A 17,626-nucleotide genomic window follows, 5' to 3' on the forward strand; every position below is an offset into this window, starting at 1 on the left:
ATAATGGTTTTATTGAGGGAAAAAAAAACACATGAACTGTCTCATGACAATAAACGTATATATCGTCAGCTAAGACAAGAAACACTGGTCTGAAAGTTCTCCGCTGCACTAACCAGGGACCAAACCATATCCAACATAAGCAATCAAGCAATCAAAGGAGAAATATACAAAATGAGCGTATAATGACGAATGCTAAGGTGATGTGAAGACGATAGCTATTTCTCAGGTCACAATTTTGACAACATCTCTTAACAAGCGATTTCCTATCAGAGAATGTTATCACGTGTAATAATTTCTATCACTTGTAGAAACATTAAAAGGCATGAAAGAATTTTTGGACAGGACTTGATTTCTTTCAATGCTTTAACACTGTGCATCATTCAGTGTTATTTAATGTCCGTCCAGATAGTTGTTTGTAAAGTTGCTACAGGAAACCGAACTGTGTGATCACTCGAGTCGAAAAAAAAAGCAGACCAAAACAGAGAACCAGTAAAAAGTGATGACATCTGGCAGGAATCATTTTCCAAAGTGTTATTTCTTGCAGTATCTCCGACTGAGTGTCAGTACATGTGTGTCTGCTGAGCAGCCGGATCAGGGCTAAGCCAACCAGTGTTCTGTTACCACTCTCCCATGATTGGAGCATGCATTGCTAATCGGAGATAAACATTCATCTTCATATACAGCCATGAGGTTCCAACTCTGCTCAGATTCCGACAACTCTGGGCGACGCTTGCAATGATCCATTCCGGTATCACTGCCTACTGAGGTGGTCCATGCCTGTGGGGCCAGTGGCGGGATGGAGACTCTGCTACCATCGAGGAACATAGTAACAAGGTGTCAGAGGAGGCTTGAACTTAGGCTTAACTCACTGTGCAAACTGGAGTATGAGTTGCGCTAGATGAATCGATTAGTGGTCTTAACGGCGTGTGGGTGGTCTATGTAACCCAATTCCTCCCTGTTCATGTGCATATATTCACTTTGGTTACGATACTATGTCTGTTTGATTGTCACAGTAATACATTGCACCATTGCACCTTTGCAACCATCTAAGGTTTACACATCAGTCTACAGGAGGGGTCAGGAACCTTTTTGACTGGGAGAGCCATAAAAGCCAAATACTTCTAAATATATTTCACTGAGAGCCATATAGTATTTTTATTGTATAATAAATTAAATATGTATTAATTTTAATGCGACTTCTGGCGCTGCATGGATTTGTTCGAAGTATCGCTTTATATTTGACCGTTTCATCAATGCTATTTTATCGCTGCATATTAGACATACCGCAGATCCAAATGCAAATTCCTTTGTCCACGCAGCCTGGAATGCATGGTAATCATTGTCTTTTTTTCTTTTCGCCATCTTTTCTATTACAAGGCTAAACTAGTTGGCTATCTGATAAAATTGATTTCTTCACCTTTACAATGACCCGGACATGCTCGGAAGCCATTGGTTCCTGACCTGACCGACGGGTGACCCGTGAAATTTATCTTCAAATCTAATTTCTGTTTACTTTGAAATGACAGTATTATGAAGAAATATCACAAGTATTTAAAAAATTAGTTCAAAACAGTTTTTTTTTTCAACTCAAATCTGTCTGGGAGCCATATGCCGGCACCGTAAGAGTCATATATGGCTTGCAAGCCATAGGTTCCCGACCGCTGGTTTAAAGTGTCTCATTGATCTTTTGAAAATAATTAAGATTTACACACTCCCCTTACAATAAAATTGGGTTTCACACCTACAACTTTGGACCTGGGGTGACCCTGGTGGTCTCCCACCTTGGTCACCACCTGGGTAACCTAGATTGCTTGACACCAGCCATTTTAACCCTCTTTGACCACCAGTGTGACTGAGCTTCTTTGGAAACCTCTCCCTTTGGTCTGTCAAAAAAAAGTATGATAATATTCCAAACTGCTGAACATAACATAACATTGACGGCTTAAATCTTGAATGAAATGTGGATGGGTGGGAATCCACTTATATAGAAATAATATCAATAATGGTAATAATTAATAATAACGTCAACAATAATGATCATGAAAGAGAGCACAAATTGAGACTATAAAGCTAAAAACCGGACCAAATACTGAAATTGTCTTGATCCAGTTTTCAAGACAAGTCCCAGCACAAGCAAGTGACCATTATTTACCTGGTCATTCCAACGAAAGTCAGGTGTGATAATGAGGCGAACGCGAAGAACTGTGCGTGTGATTGGCTGGACAGTGGCCTCCATTGTTACTGAGGGGATCTGATGGACACACTGTTTGACTGCCAATCCAATGTTGACATGGTGCAGCATGTGGCCTGGAGACAAAACATCTCATGTTAGCTTGTGTCATAAGAGGTTAGAAATGTAAACAACACTCAGAAATGCACAGTAGAAAACATTACAACGGTATTGTTTTAGTGTGGGCAATCTATTTTGTAATGTAAATACTGTCAAAGAATCATGGTATGTTCAATTATGCGTATTTTAGATTCCTGCTTAGCCACTGTCAAAAAAACTCAACCACCCCTGTATCTGATTCACATTAAAATGTAAAGAGAAAGCCAGATTTTATTAATTATTTTCTGTAAAATATTTTTGTTTTGCCATCAAGTTTATGAGAGGGAAGGGAAATTCAATTGAGTTAACTTACATGATGTAAAAGAAAGTGGCCCAATAAATGGACAGGCCATGGTTACTTTTAAATTATGTGTACAAATTTCATTTTACATGAAATGTGTTTGCAGCCTTGAAATATTATTCATGAAAGCCATATAATCTGATGATGAACCTGCGTGTCTCATTTCCTTGTCATTAAAAGGACAGTATGGGATGTTAATTAGAAACCCTTGAAGATGCTCACCATTAGATATGTAGAAATATGGAAGTATATTGGGGAAAAAAAGAAACTAATTTTATGCAGATGATTTCTGTGATGGGATGTGGTTTCTCTAGCTGTGTGGTTGATGTGCAGTGGGTCTTTCTTTGGCAGAAATGAAAAGGGTAGGAGCTGTTATATCAAGCCAGGCTGAGATTTTCTGCAACATTATGGCTGTTTTATAGTGCATTGTTGCGATGGATCATTGTTGCTGTCCAGTTGGACGGTTATGTAATCCAGACATAATTCAATAGAATATAGAATATAGCCCCCGCAACCCCGGGGGGGCTCATTGAATGGACTATTTGCCACTGAAAACTGATTCTGCTGCACCTAAGATTCGAACCCAACAGGTACTATGAGAGGACAGGATTAAGACAGAATAATAAATATGAAAAATACAGCAATGGTGGTGCTGGTTTCATTAGGATTAAATAATAATGTGATACATAACAATCAACTGTTGGATCAAAAAGTAAATCATTCTGGGATGGAATCGATTCGCCTACCACTGACTGGAACTACAGTCAATAAAATCTGTTATGGGATGTATATTACCAACTGTCCCTTCAGACAATCACTAAAATCGAGAAAAAAAAATATATATATAAAACACTCATCGATTTTGGTTTGCTAGATAGATGTACAAATTCAGCGCATGAAGCTAAAGTACAGTAAAATGCAGCACCGACCCATGTCATTTAAAGTGTATTTCATGATTACACTATTCATCAATTAATACTCATTGAAGGTCCCTATTCCAAAAATCCCTGATGTATGGAATGCCATTACATGACATGACTTTCCTTACCAATTTCATCCTTCCTCATTTCCTTAAGTTTGTCCACAGTGAGCTTCTTCTCCTCCAATCGGCTCAGTACGATGTGGCTCAGATTAGAGAATTGCCGGAGAGGGTGGGCGAAGCCCCACAGCCGCTTGTCAATCACTTTACAGAGGGTAAGCAGTCGGTGCGTCATGGCCGGCCACCGCTTCCTTAGAGCGATCTCAAACAAAGCCCTGACGATCCGAGCGGCATTCTACAACAAGGCAAGACATGGATGGACATGGAAATCAAACAATTGGGGAGCTTTTTTTAGTGAAGCAGAAGTTATTTGGTTGGACCATCAGATGAGTGATTAGTCATGTGTGATCTGGACTGGTTGGGTTTAGATATCCAGGTTGGCCACAGCTGCGCTTTGATGGATGGCTCATGTCATTGCTGGAGCAGAGCTCAGATGCCAGGCCTGCTTGCTGGAATACTGCTTTCGCCTGGCTAGGCTGTGATTGATTTTGCCAGCTGTGATATGATTGTCCGCTAAGGTGTAAATGCTTTCTGAGAATGGATTACTGACATTTAGGTGTGAGAGCTGGATTAGGCTGAGCTCTTCTTGGATACTCAAGAGCACTAGCAGATTAAAAAACACATTCTGTTGTTTGTGTGGGTCCATATCATTGTGTTTTGTATTAAAATACTGATTTCACCCGAAGTTTAATGTCCAACTGTGCACCAGTAGTGAATCTGTCTGCTGGAAGACAAGAGATCACTTTGAACATGCATGATGCATAACATTTAATGATGGTCCCACGAATGATCAGAAAATGATTTTTGGAGTGAACTAGAACTTCAAATTAGGTAAAACTGGAATTAAAGGCTGGCTGTGGCTCAAAAGATAGAACATGTTGAAGGAAAATATTTGATAATGGTTTGGTTTCTGACTTCTAGCAAGTTTTACACTTTCATATGCTATGGATCACTGCTCTATATGTTGTATCTCGGTTGATACCATCTGTGCTTGCGCATACTGTAAGTTCCATGGGCTGAAGTATTTTCTAATTTCTGGACTCTGAGAACTCAAGAAGTTCAAATTAAGCAGTCAGCACCTGGTGATCAATACAGCTGCTGCTGCAGTTTCCCAAGTATTGCTCGAGTGATGATATGATTTTCTTGCTTTCTACTTTTTACAAGCTATTCTTTCATCCTTGAATTTACCTTTGCTGAACCGAAACATCAGCAGAATCCTTAAAATGTGTAAATATTTCGCGAAATACCAAAGATAATTGTAATTATCACATCCACAAACATAAATAAATAATACTGTAAGGCAAATACTGAATACAATTAACCATACAGTCATAAGCAGCCTTACTTTTTTTACATGATTTTTTGCAACTGAACTGCGGTTTGCCTCTGTCTTGTATGTACGCTGGATTACTTTTGCTTTCTTTTATTGCTACTGTATGTTGCCTCTCTTGGATTACAAAAGCCAAAAAAAGCTTTCCCCACGGGTGACTCGATACATGAAAATTTAAATAGAAAGACAGGAACAAAAAAAAGGACTAAATCCCTTCACAAGTACATTAGTTGCGCTGATATTTCCCATGTTCTCCACAGCTATAAATTTAACTCCACTGTACCACTTCCCTCCAGCAGCGTTAACCATGGTGTATCTAATAAAAGAAAAAAAAACAAAAGTTTGCACCTGCTATAATCAGCTACAGCCATCATAGATCTTAAACCAAGTGAAAACTCATGCCTCCTGTTTTCATAGTTAATAAATCCACGTTGTTTCGAGTTGCCATTGGGGATAAACTGGCAGCTTTGTAGCTCCACCCCTGCTGATGTTCATCTCCCAGAAGGTTTTAACTGTTACAGTTTGCATGAATCAGATAGTCATTTCTATAGTATGATTCTATATACTGTTCTAAGAGACGTTGGGAGGATTTCTGTTTATATGCTCTAGATCAGGGGTGGGTAATTATTTTGGCTGAGGGGGCCACATTTCTTTGTCAATTTTTATGTGCGGGCCAACTAGGTATCATGGAAATTGAACAAAATAAAAATTGAAATCAAAATATTAACAATTTTTTGGCATTTTATTTCAACTTTAAAATCATTAACGACCATATAAATGAACCGACATTATTTTGTATGTAATCATCCATACAAAATTAAACAAAAGGAGAAAACAAGGAGTTTCTAAATTCAATATCGATTGAAATATTTCTTAAAATATTCAAAGAAAATAGTTTGGGAGGCCGGATAAAAAAGAAAAGCGGGCTAGATGTGGCCCGCGGGGCCTCAAATGCCCGGGTCTGCTCTAGATGATGAGGCATATAATGTTTTAAGTCAGTTGAAGGACTGTGCACTCCAAACTTTCAATGCTCAACCAAGGGTTGACGACAGCTTCAGGCCTATCAGGCTATTACAGTGATAACATTTGCATATATTTATCTGTCAGATTGACCCTTGCCCTTTGGAGTGTTTCTTTCCTTACCTGTGCCACATAGGAGAGGTCTGAGATGAGAGAGAAGCTGTCCACCTCTCCCCGGGTGATGTAAGTCTGGAGCAGAATGTTAACCTTGCCATAGCCATTCTCCACCCCTCCTGCTGCGGGCAGCTGACAATAGTTACACAGCAGTTGCTCCAGCTCCTCCATCTCCTCTTCACGAACCTGCCGATACAGTTCAGCAGTATGATCATTCTCAGTTTTCAAGTTCTCCTACTCTCATGTACATCCAGTACACCATGGTAAAGCATGTATGCAGTAAATGCAGTGTGAAATGGAATTTGTAAGTGCAAGTTGAACGTTTCATCTGAATTAATCTTCTACACATCTTAGGTTATATTCCTGTTTGTGCAGACCACCAAAACAAAATGCAAACACATTAAGATGCTGCAGGCTGTTTTTAGTTTTATTACAACCCTATGTCTGTCTGACTTGCCTGAAAATAAACAAATGATTATAAACTTTATTAAATATGTGAAATGCAAATTAGGCTTCACTGTATTTGCATGTTTTGCAAAAACATTGGCTTTGGTTGACTATTTTCAGCATTTCAGTCTTCGTTCAGGCCCTTTTATCTTGTAACTGTACAGTTTTTCTCTCGATCTTAAGGACAAATAGATCATTAAAATTATCACTAGTGCTCAGAATGGACAAATTCCTCATTAGATGTGATTGTTTATTCTTCACGATAGATGTGTTGTTATATTTATGACAGCTTTGTTTAAAGGTAATAACAGATGATTTCTTACCTTTAACTGCTCAAACTCTTCTGCCTTTGACACGATACTCAGAATTTCAGCCTCATTGCGCTGAGAGTTGAAATGTTCATTGAACGTCTACACACATGGGATCACAGTGATATACATGATTGATTAAATCACTGTGTTTAATAATGTGACATAATGCTGCTCACCAAACAGATATCTACATTTAACTCATTTGCTAGGTAATGGCATTTGTAAGATGGCCACATTATAAGAAAAACACAATTTGTTCAAATATTGCACGGTTAAAGAATCATATTTTTGAAAATATAAGGTCTTTACATTTATAAGGTTGGACAAGACGCTGCTTTGTGTCTTAAGCTACCTTAATTGTAGCCTTTTTTTCCAGCAAATTACCAACAAATCTACCTCTATAGTGTTGTATCTGATGTAAAAGTGGCTAGAAGTTCTTCCCAAGTCAGTGGAGGCAAAGTAGCCGGTGCGCTCCTCAAAGCGGATCATCCGGGCCTTGTCTAACTTCCTGCCAGACTCGATCACAAGCTCCTTCCTGTACAATGTTAAGGAAGGATCCACCTGAAATAATGTAATAACAATTAAATATAGAGGTTGAGTGCCCTTGTTTTGGAGTTCCGAATTAATGAATGCATAACGACTGCAACCACTTCAGAAGTTAATGACTTCATAATGATGTTTCAGCACATATTTCTGAACTGTTGCCACAGATGAACCCTCAAAAATTGCGATGTTTCGCAGATGGTATTTTGGAGACAGGGACATAAAGTTATGCATGACATATTATGTACATATACAGTATATTATATTAGAAAAAAAAAAGATCCGTTCACTCCACAACACAGGCACTCTGACATCATGAATGCAGGGGGGACATAAAGAAACCTGAGTAAAACCACCAAGACAATGTAAAAGCATCTCACCCTTATATGAGAATGGATCTTACTTGAGTAGAAATTAAGAACAGTTTCAACCACTGTTAGATTAAGACTGAAGTAAAATATTTTGACTTCATTGTTTTATTCCACATGTATTCCAAACATAATGAAAAAGGAAAAGAAAACAAACTGAAAAGTGTTGGACAAACCTGGTAGGTCTTGTGATTGATACCATAGACCAGCGGGTTTGCCCTCATCCGAACATAGAGGTAAGTGTAACTGAGCCACTTCACTGCCTCCTCAACGTTGGTGACAGTGCCCAGGGCAATCTGGAAGGGAGACAGGAGACACTGATCAGTTCAATTGTCTCTGTTGCCACCTAGTGGACATAAAAACAACCTACATACCATACTCTAACAAGTCAAATCTGATACCATCAACCTACTTTTGTCACCAAAACATAATAATGTCTTATATTAATTTTCTTTGGGGCTTCATTCCAAGGCCCTTATTGTATGGTCTTTTACATACGTCTTTGGATTACTTTATTGAAGTTTTTTAAATCTCACCAGATAGTTTCGGTCAGTCGAGTTAGTCAAAGACACATTGTAATGGACTACCATGAGACTTCCACTGGTTTTAATATGTTGCAGGACTTTTAGCTCAGAGAAATTGTTTGGATTCATCGGTCAAGGTTGTAAAAACCTAATATTTAATGAGGTAACTGCTCTCTTCTTTGGATGAGAAGGGCAAATTTCGACTGATTTAACATTACAAGCAAATGCAGTTAAGGAGAGGTTTTGGAAAATATTTATAGTCATAAAAAACAAAAAGAGAATGAAGAAAAAACAACTAATTAAGTATTTGGTAGACTGACCTCTGCATTAAGGTTGTCAGCGAGGCTGTCTAAGAATTGACTTTCAATGGGGTTCTGCTGGGTGAGCAGCGTCAGGTAATGGCTGAGCTTCTCATGGGTGGTAATGATAGTCCCCTCGCCATACTTGTCAAACTGCGGGCGACCTGCTCGACCGAAAATCTGCATGACGTCCAGAATGCCCAGATCCACCAGGGCGCCTCGCTTAGCATCATAGATCTGTGTACCCTGTGAATACATGAGATTAAATAATAGGATGATAAAAATAATAGAATGAAAACAAGTTACACATGATTAACTCTGTTCTTTATAATCTGATCTTGAATAACCATGTGAACTTCATCAAACAAAGTCAGAGTAGACTAAGCAGACCTTGACTGTTAATGTACACAGGTACAGTTTACCACCAACTGTGAAACCCTGAATAAATAAAGAGAGCAAAACAACAGCGTACAAGTGAAGTAAAGGGGAAAAGGGCCGAAAAAGTAAAATAGTGAAAACCTTGATGATGACGGCGTGAGCCGGCAGGTTCACTCCCCAGGCCAGGGTGGCGGTGCAGACAAGAACCTTGAGGTACCCCCTGGAGAACATAGTCTCCATTAAATTGCGGTCAGAACGCAGCATGCCAGCGTGGTGGATACCAAATCCCTCTGGGAACATCTCTTTCATTTGCTTGTTTCTGGAGCGCTGGATCTGAAAGACATGGCGAGGGAGGTTAATTGCTAGAAAAACGAAAGCAAGATGCTCGAGAGAGCTGAGGGTGAGACAGTCACCACACATATGACCACACACAGCCATCAGCAAAGTTGTTTTTCAATACATTTATAGTGAAGAAATCTTTTTTGCCATGTTTATTTTCATGTGTTTCCATGGCAGATTAACGTATCACATTCCAAATGTTTTGCTGTCTTGCTGTATTCTTATGTATATGCATGTTTTAATTCATTAAGCATGCACGCAAAGATTTTCCAGTGGAAGATGTAACATACTTGACCTGGTTATAGGGTTAAATTTGTTTACTTCATTGGGAAAAAGAAAGATACATGCAATTAAAAACATGAATAAGTGCATAATGTCGTAAAATATCAAACAAGAAGTTTTGCATTGTGTCTCATTTGGAACTCAGCTCTTGTCTTTCTTTTTTTACAAAGTTAGCAAGTCTTAGATTATTTATTGTACTGTTCTTCTCACTTGCTTTTGCATTGTATTAGGGGATGGGGTGGGGTAGAGGGTTGCCATAGAAGCACAGGTGGACTGTTGAAAAGGCCATTACAAAAATGAAAGAATTTAAGTCATATTTTGGAGGTAAAGACATACTTGAAATCTCACATGATTTAGAGATTTGTCCAACATCTGGAGGTTCACCTGTGAAACGGACGAGGTGACCGGCATGAGACAGAACAATTAGAGCAGAGGACTGGGATCCTCATTGTGTATTATACAAAACTTTTTCCAAGTACTTCATCAGTTTATATGAATCTGGGCCTGCCCCCCCCCCCCCCCCCCCCCCAACCCCACACACAAAAAAATAAAATTAAATTTAAAAAAAAGCTAGTCCTATGCTGTCATCATCAATCCGGAGTATTATCTTGTTCAGTGTTGCTGGACCGGAGTGGGACTGCAATTAGATCAGTGACTGTTGACATCAATGTTCGAGCAGCAGCTACTGGCAGGTAGGTATTATCTGGCAAGTGCAAAAAGCTTTTCTCCCTGCTGTTGGCCATCTATCAGGGTACCAGACCAGCTGACTTGACATCAGTGACAAAAATAATACCTCAGTCTGACATTTAAAATATTGTGATGATGCTGAGCAACAATGTGATTTTTTTTTTCATATTCTGAGGGATGGTTCCATCTCTGTTCTATGAAGGAGAAAAATCACAATATCTTTCCATTGACCCTGTTTCAGCTTAAATGGGGTAATTCAATTTGATTTAATTAATGATTAAATTGAAATTGTTTTCTTTCAACATATCAGAAATAAAATAAAATTAAACTGAAATTCCGAAAGACTATAGATAATCTACGAACTACACGAGTAAAATGTTATGTGGCGGTTTATTCACTGCCAATGTCAAAGACAACTGAAATGAAAGGCAGATCGAATTTTCATGATATCCATCAACGAAATGGCAGGCAGCATTTCGCGTCATCGCGTCACCGAGTCACCGAGTCACCGAGGAAAGCTCAAAGTTTCACACGGAAAAGCATCCCGTATATCTTCATGTTTTACGAGAATAGAATCATCAACAGTTATGTCTTATCAGCCAATCCTCAAAATCTGACACATTTAAACATGCTTTCTGTTTTTGTTTAATGAATAATGAATGAAGGCGGCACGGTGGCGCAGTGGTTAGTGCTTCGACCTCGCAGCATAGAGAACCCTGGTGTGATTCCAACAAGGGGATCTTTCTATGTGGAGTCTGCATGAGTTTCCTCCATGTAAATGCAGCCGGCTAATTGAAAAAAATTGGGAAAATTATTGGCCCGGATAAGTGAGTGAATGTTGTGCGATTGACTGGTAACCAATCCAGGGTGTACGCCCGATGACAGCTGGAATAGGCTCTAGCATCCCCTGCGACTCTGAGTGCAGGATAAGCGGTAGAAGATGGATGGATGAATGGATGAATAATGAATGAATCCAAACATGTTCCTTGTCTTGCAACTTGGTTATCCAGGGTATGATGGTATCACTTGGGATTCGAGGCATTCTTTGGACGTGTTTACAGCATAGTCAAAATACTTGTTCAAACTGTGGGCTATCTAACACCATTTACATCTGTAATTAAAATGTATTTTGAATTAAGATTTTGTCTTTGTAATATTTATATTTGTGCAAATACACCTTGCAATAGCACGTGCGTTTTTCAATTACCCTAACAAATGTACATACCGGGTATTTATAGGATCATTAATTGGATCTTGGATGAGCTCAAATGACACTGAAACATAATAAAGAAAAAAAGAACGAAACAAAAAAAAGGTAAACTTCAACACTGTGTATGCACCTGAAACTGCCTGGCAATGAAAAAACACAACCACTTCTGCTATTGCTATTTAGATGAAGTGACATCCAGAGGACCATCAATCAACTTTTTGAGGACCTCTCACTATCTGTCTAGTACTCAGGGTGGCAGGGGAGACACTATTCTTATGCAAAACCCACAGCAGAACGGCTTGGGCAATATAATTTTGCTATACTTCTACAAATATGACAACAAAGCTTGGCTACAATTTGAAGAGGAGGTAAAATAAATAAAGGAGTCTTTATGAAATAAATAAAGATAAAAGAGTTCTGTTCTGGCTGCAGGTCACAAAATACACAATGCTGCATGTAAACAGTAAAGTAGTAAGGAGAAGCAACTTGCTACATGTAGTAACAATAAAATAATGCAGATTTAGAAGCTAGGGCACTGAAATGTCCATGTTAATACTGCTGTTTTATTGAGGAAAATAAAAATAAAAATTACCAAAATTAAAAGATGTCTGAATTTATTATTTAAGACATCTCCTAAATATCAGATTATTCATTATTATAATTATTATTACTATTATTCAGATTATCAATTATCAGACTTTTTGATTCCTCTTCCCTCAGCCGCAGGGAATCTTCAATCTTTGTAGTTACAGTTAACAGTTAAGACAATTCATATTTCATTGTATTCTTATTCTTCCTCCTTTCTACTATTATCTATTACTGTTATGTTTTTTACTTGAAACTCTGGCACAACAATTTCCTTCAGGATAAATAAAGTTGTTCTCATCTCATCAAAAGAGAAAGAAATATATAATGTATATCTGTGAATTTCCCCTCTGCACTGTCAAACAATAGGGACTATTGACAATTAGCAACCATCTAACTACGTTTGTCAACAAATAATCACTGCAAGAAGTATCTAGCATCATACTGTTGACTGGACAGGCTGCAATTGTCTGTTAGGACCATCAAATATATTTTAAAGAATACTGGTAATGTATGTGTGTATCTGCTATAGTTGGGGTTTCATGGGATTACAGGCAAATGCTTCGGTTATGCTGGTGCCTTTCCAGCATCTATAAGTAATTTATATCACATTGTGATCTGAAAAATAATCTGATGCACCATCTTAGGCTGCACATGCTTGACAAACAGGAACACATGTGGCCTGGTGGGAGTCTTGAGGTTACTGTGCTGTGAGCTCCATGGGAGTTGGGGAAGGGAGGTAATTGAAATGCTATGGCAGAGGGTTCGCTCTGAGGTGTCAGTGTGGGTTATAGCCATGCTCTGAGCCGCTAATCTAAGGTGAAACAGCACTAATGTCTGCCACGCCATGAGTGTATTTGAGATGGCAGTGACCTAAGCTCCTGATCAGGTCCCATTAGTCCCTGCCGCTTGCTGTTGCTCTGGCTGCAGAGCTTGCTGTGTCCACTGACAACAAGATGCCATCTTTAGTCACCGTCGAATATTGACTCCCCTGTAAACAGAGCACCCTGGCTGACACCGATACAAAAAATGAAATATATTCAAGAGGTAGTCGGATCTCCAAAACAGACCAAAAACTTTGAACTAAGATTGAGCGATTTAACACTTTCACGGTTTCTCAATCTTTCTAGCAGCGGCGAAAGCAATTGTATGTTGCAGCTGAGTAATAAAACCTTATAAAAACGGAGTTCAAAGTGTGTATTCAGATCACACCTGGGCTTTTTGATTAGGGGGAAACAATCACTGCTTCTATTACACAGCATCACCATCACTTGTTCAGTCATACGTGCAAAAAAAGAAAGATCCTTTGTAAAATTCGCATTCGATGACTTATTGTCGAGTTCATTTGGTGGCCCTTGATAGTCATAATGCGTTGGGCTCAGATGAGATGGCTGTTAGTGCAGTGTGGGCAGGAGATAGTGAGAGGATGGGTTCCCACTCTCATATACTCAAGTCAACTTTGATTTTTTTTTTTTTCATCATGACCTCACAAGATACTCTACTCTACTCTAATTTACCATCAGGCATGTGGACAAAAAAAAAAAAAAAAAAAAGTGTCAGTTATTTATTTAGTCAATGGGGTATTAAAAATAGCTAATTCATGTACAGCCTGGGGCAATACATCTGACTTGGATGCGGACTTCATGTATTTTTTTTGGTCTCAAATGTAAGCACCTTCAAAGCAGTCTTGTGCAAATCAAATTAAAAATTTGATTAAATTAATAAATTATACTTGTATGAATTTTCTAAACTTCAACATTTACATTTAAACTGCAACTAGAAATCCAATTATTAAAAATAATCACGCTTTCAACAGCTAGTGTAAAAAGTTATCACTTTTGGCCTTTTAGAAAGTTTATCATTTCCCAATTTGACAAATGCTGAATCACATGCTGTCTTCAAAACCATGATGCTCTTAATTACTGAATTATTCATCTAAATTAAATGAATTAAAAAAGCAAAGCAGTTGATCAACAGAGCTCTTGCTAATATCCTAAGCCAGAGGACGCCCACACATTCTGAGTACATGTATTCATCCATATGATGTACAGAAAAGTAGAATCTGAACAAACCCCCCAATCCATAATCATTTGACCAAACGAATACTGTGAGATTAAACAGAAACAGACACTGATGAATTGTTTCTATATTTTACAAGTTCAGCAAGATCCATTTTTCAACACATCTGAGATGGTTTCATCACTTTGTGTTTCTCTCTAATTCATCTTCACCCCCATCTACCTATATCTGTTCTCCAATGTTTATCTGATGCAGTTTTTATACTGTCAACTGCTATTTGCATGAAAATTCAATAACTAAAGAGCAACATTCAAATGTTAAAATAAATACAGACATTTTTCAGTGCCAGTTATGCAGCTGATCCAAAAACAACAGGCACATCAAGATCAAAACATACTGTATTGCCTGTTTACTGCCAAAATGACACCACATTGTTTGCTATGGTTACACAGGTTATGTGGGGAGACAGTGGCCTATGCAGCAGCTCGAGTCATCTGTTCATGCCTGAGCGGGATGAGTACATGCATCATCCAAACAGCCCTTTATGTAAGCAAAAAAAAGCCAGTAGTTACATGGGCCGTGAAGGGTGGTTAGACAACTGCAACATTTCCAACCAATATGGCTGCATATGACATATCCACCAGTCCCATGAGAGGCAGTGGACAGACAAAAGAAATAGTCCTAGACATCTCTGCATGCCAGAAGCTTGCTCTAGGAACATGGAACGTCACCTCTCTGAGGACAGAGAAGGGGCCAGAGCTAGTGCAAGAGGCTGAGAGGTTCCCGGCAAGATATAGGTTCCGATGCATGGCTCAGGCACTGGAACCAGGCCTCTTGAGAGGGGTTGCACTCTTGTCCACCCTGGAGTTGCTCCCATGGAGAGGCACCGTACAGGTGTGGGCAGATTGATTGCCCCAAGACTCTGCACCTGCATGCTAGGGTTCAACCCGATGGACAAGAGAGTAGTCTCCCTCTGCCTTGGGGTTCGGGGACTGATTCTAACTGTTGTGTGTGGCTTTGCACCCAACAGCAGTTTAGACTACCAACCCTTTTTCTAGAGGGGCTGCTAAAGAGCACCCCTGTCATGGACTCCCTTGCCTTACTGGGGGACTTCCAACGTTCACGTGGGCAGTGAGAGTGAGACCAGGAGAGGACTTATTGGGAAGAACAGTCCCCCTGATCTGATCCAGAGCGGTGTTTTGTTACTGGACTTCTGTGCTCATCATGGACTGTCCATAACAAACACCATGTTCAGACATAAAAATGTGCACATGTGCAACTGGCACCAGCACACCTTAAGCTGCAGTTCAATGATCAACTTTGTGGTTGTAGCATTGTACTTGAGGCCGCATGTTCTGGACATTCGGTTGAAGAGAGGGGCAGAGCGTTTAACTGATCACCTGGTGGTGAGTTGGCTCAGATGGTTGGGGAGGTCAGACCTGGTAGACCCTGGCAGATGAGCTGTGAGTCCCAGATCCAAGCTGCTGAAATTAGCTTTCTTCCCAGGGTGTCCAGGTTCTCCCTTAGAGCTTGGGCGCTCGGGCATCTGGGAGGGGCTTAGAGTAGAGTCGCTGTTGCTGAGACTATGTCTCTACGCTGGCCAGGTATTGCCTCAGGATCCCCCCGGAGGAGCTGGACCAAGTGGCTGCAGAGAGGGGGGTTTCGGCCTCTCTGCTTTGGCTGTTATCCCCCGAACCGATCCCGGATAATTGGTGGAAAATGGATGGATGGATGGATGGATGGATGGATGGATGGATGGATGGATGGATGGATGGATGGACTATCAATATATCAATTCACTTCTTCATCACGTATACCATTTATGGCCTGCCTTTGGGGTCACAGGGGACTGAAGTCAATCCCTGGGGCGAGAGGCAAGTTACACCTTGGACCCATTTAGCTGTCAATCACAGGAAATGATATTGACATTTCCCCTTACCGTGAAGCCTACAGACAATTTAGAGTCTTCTATCTGTTTGTAGACTCTAGGAAGCCGGAGAACCCCCGGAAGAAGCTCCACCTGAAAAACCTTTCTGACAGAAGGAACCGACACTCAAATGTTGATTTGACAGGTCTGTGATGCAAAAAGCGAGCAATAGTGTTTCCAGGATAAAACTATTTCTTGAGTTGAGAAAATGGGTAGAATAGAAGAGTAGATGGTCCTAGTATCAAGAAGGGCTATGCTAATTGCTTCGATAACCTTTAAAAACATAAATACAAAAGAAGAATAAATGGAAAATAAACCATTGTTCTTGTCTGCGGTGACTGTTGGACTGAGAGCACTCCTGCCAGCTGTTTCAATGCTGATGAAGAAGAATTAAACCGAACACTGGACTCAATATACACTCAACAGGAAACTGTTCAGGGCTCCACTCTCTGCCCAGGAGACTGCAGATGAGTTGCTGTATTGAGATTTTTCTCCACGTTGTCCCTCTATTTACAAAGGTGTGTTTCTATTTTTGGCAGCGTTTCTGTTTTTCATTTTTGCGTATTTGCCGCCCTACTGAGTCATTCCATTTTCCACTAGCCTTTGAATCATGGTTCATTGTTGTTGATCAGTGTGCTGGGAAGCTGCTTTAGCTCTGTGACAGGTTGTCAGGGATCTGACACAATGAAGGGATGGGTGGTGGACGAGACCCGCAAAAAATAGCAGCAAATGAAAGCAAACACACAGATTAATGAGCCCTCTGTGGTGTTGCTGTAGAGTCCCTGGGGGCTGGAGTGTGTCTGACTTGATATATCTTGTCAAGCAAAGTGACACAAAAGTCGAACATTTGAAAACAGCAGAGATGTGGAATTTAGATAAAAAGAGCCATGCAAAGGTGAACCAGCAGTCTCCATTTCTCCCTGAAAATCAGAACTAATCTTCGGTATGATGCAAATCTTTACTACGGTGTTTCATTTCCGATGTGAGACGGTCATTCCGCTGCTTGTAATAGACTCAGGGGACCACAAGGTGTCTCTTAACCTCCACAGAAGAGGCTGATTTCTCCTCTGCCACCATCTGTAAGGTCTCATCCCTAAAAAGCGGGATATCAAAAGGTAAGGTTGACGGGGAGAACAGGGAAGAGCAGCGAGGGGAATGCAGAGGATGGATTTTCATTGGTGTAGCACATCTGGGGCAACAGATACAACAGGCAGATGTAATTTGCATGCACATAGTTACAATAATGCTTCTTATTCAGTTTTTTTTTTTTTTTCTTTTTTTTTCTGGTATATTTGCTGTATGCAAAGCGTTAAGTAAAAAAATTGCAATTTACCTATGCAACAGTAGGATCGTCCGCCGGCCAATAACTTTATGTGTCTTGATGTCTTTCTTCCATTTTAAAATGTATGTGTATGTTGAACACACAGAAGCGCGCAAGCCCACACACAGAAATTACAATTTCTCTACTTTTGCTGCTGCTTTCTTGCTGATGTTTTCAGCTTTTAAAATTCTCAACACATCCTGCAGCCTGTAGTTCAGATTAGGTTTCACTGAATGTTTGTGACGTGACTGGT

General features: G+C 39.9%; 1 protein-coding gene across 1 annotated transcript in view; it reads right to left on the reverse strand.

The window, feature by feature from the left end:
• ascc3 (activating signal cointegrator 1 complex subunit 3) overlaps nucleotides 1-17,626 on the reverse strand; it is a 146,785-nt gene that overhangs the window by 34,808 nt on the left and 94,351 nt on the right. Inside the window, exons 15-22 of the mRNA XM_086154889.1 lie at nucleotides 9,145-9,336; nucleotides 8,647-8,871; nucleotides 7,979-8,098; nucleotides 7,288-7,452; nucleotides 6,904-6,990; nucleotides 6,143-6,319; nucleotides 3,679-3,904; nucleotides 2,153-2,307 (exon numbers count right to left, since the gene is read on the reverse strand). Of these exons, the coding sequence (XP_086011015.1) occupies nucleotides 2,153-2,307; nucleotides 3,679-3,904; nucleotides 6,143-6,319; nucleotides 6,904-6,990; nucleotides 7,288-7,452; nucleotides 7,979-8,098; nucleotides 8,647-8,871; nucleotides 9,145-9,336 (1,347 nt within the window). The remainder of the gene's footprint in view (nucleotides 1-2,152; nucleotides 2,308-3,678; nucleotides 3,905-6,142; nucleotides 6,320-6,903; nucleotides 6,991-7,287; nucleotides 7,453-7,978; nucleotides 8,099-8,646; nucleotides 8,872-9,144; nucleotides 9,337-17,626) is intronic.

Source organism: Fistularia commersonii, chromosome 11 (assembly GCF_037954325.1).
Source record: "Fistularia commersonii isolate RoL2024-O1a breed Wild chromosome 11, RoL_Fcom_v1.0, whole genome shotgun sequence".
NCBI classification, from domain to species: Eukaryota; Metazoa; Chordata; class Actinopteri; order Syngnathiformes; family Fistulariidae; genus Fistularia; species Fistularia commersonii.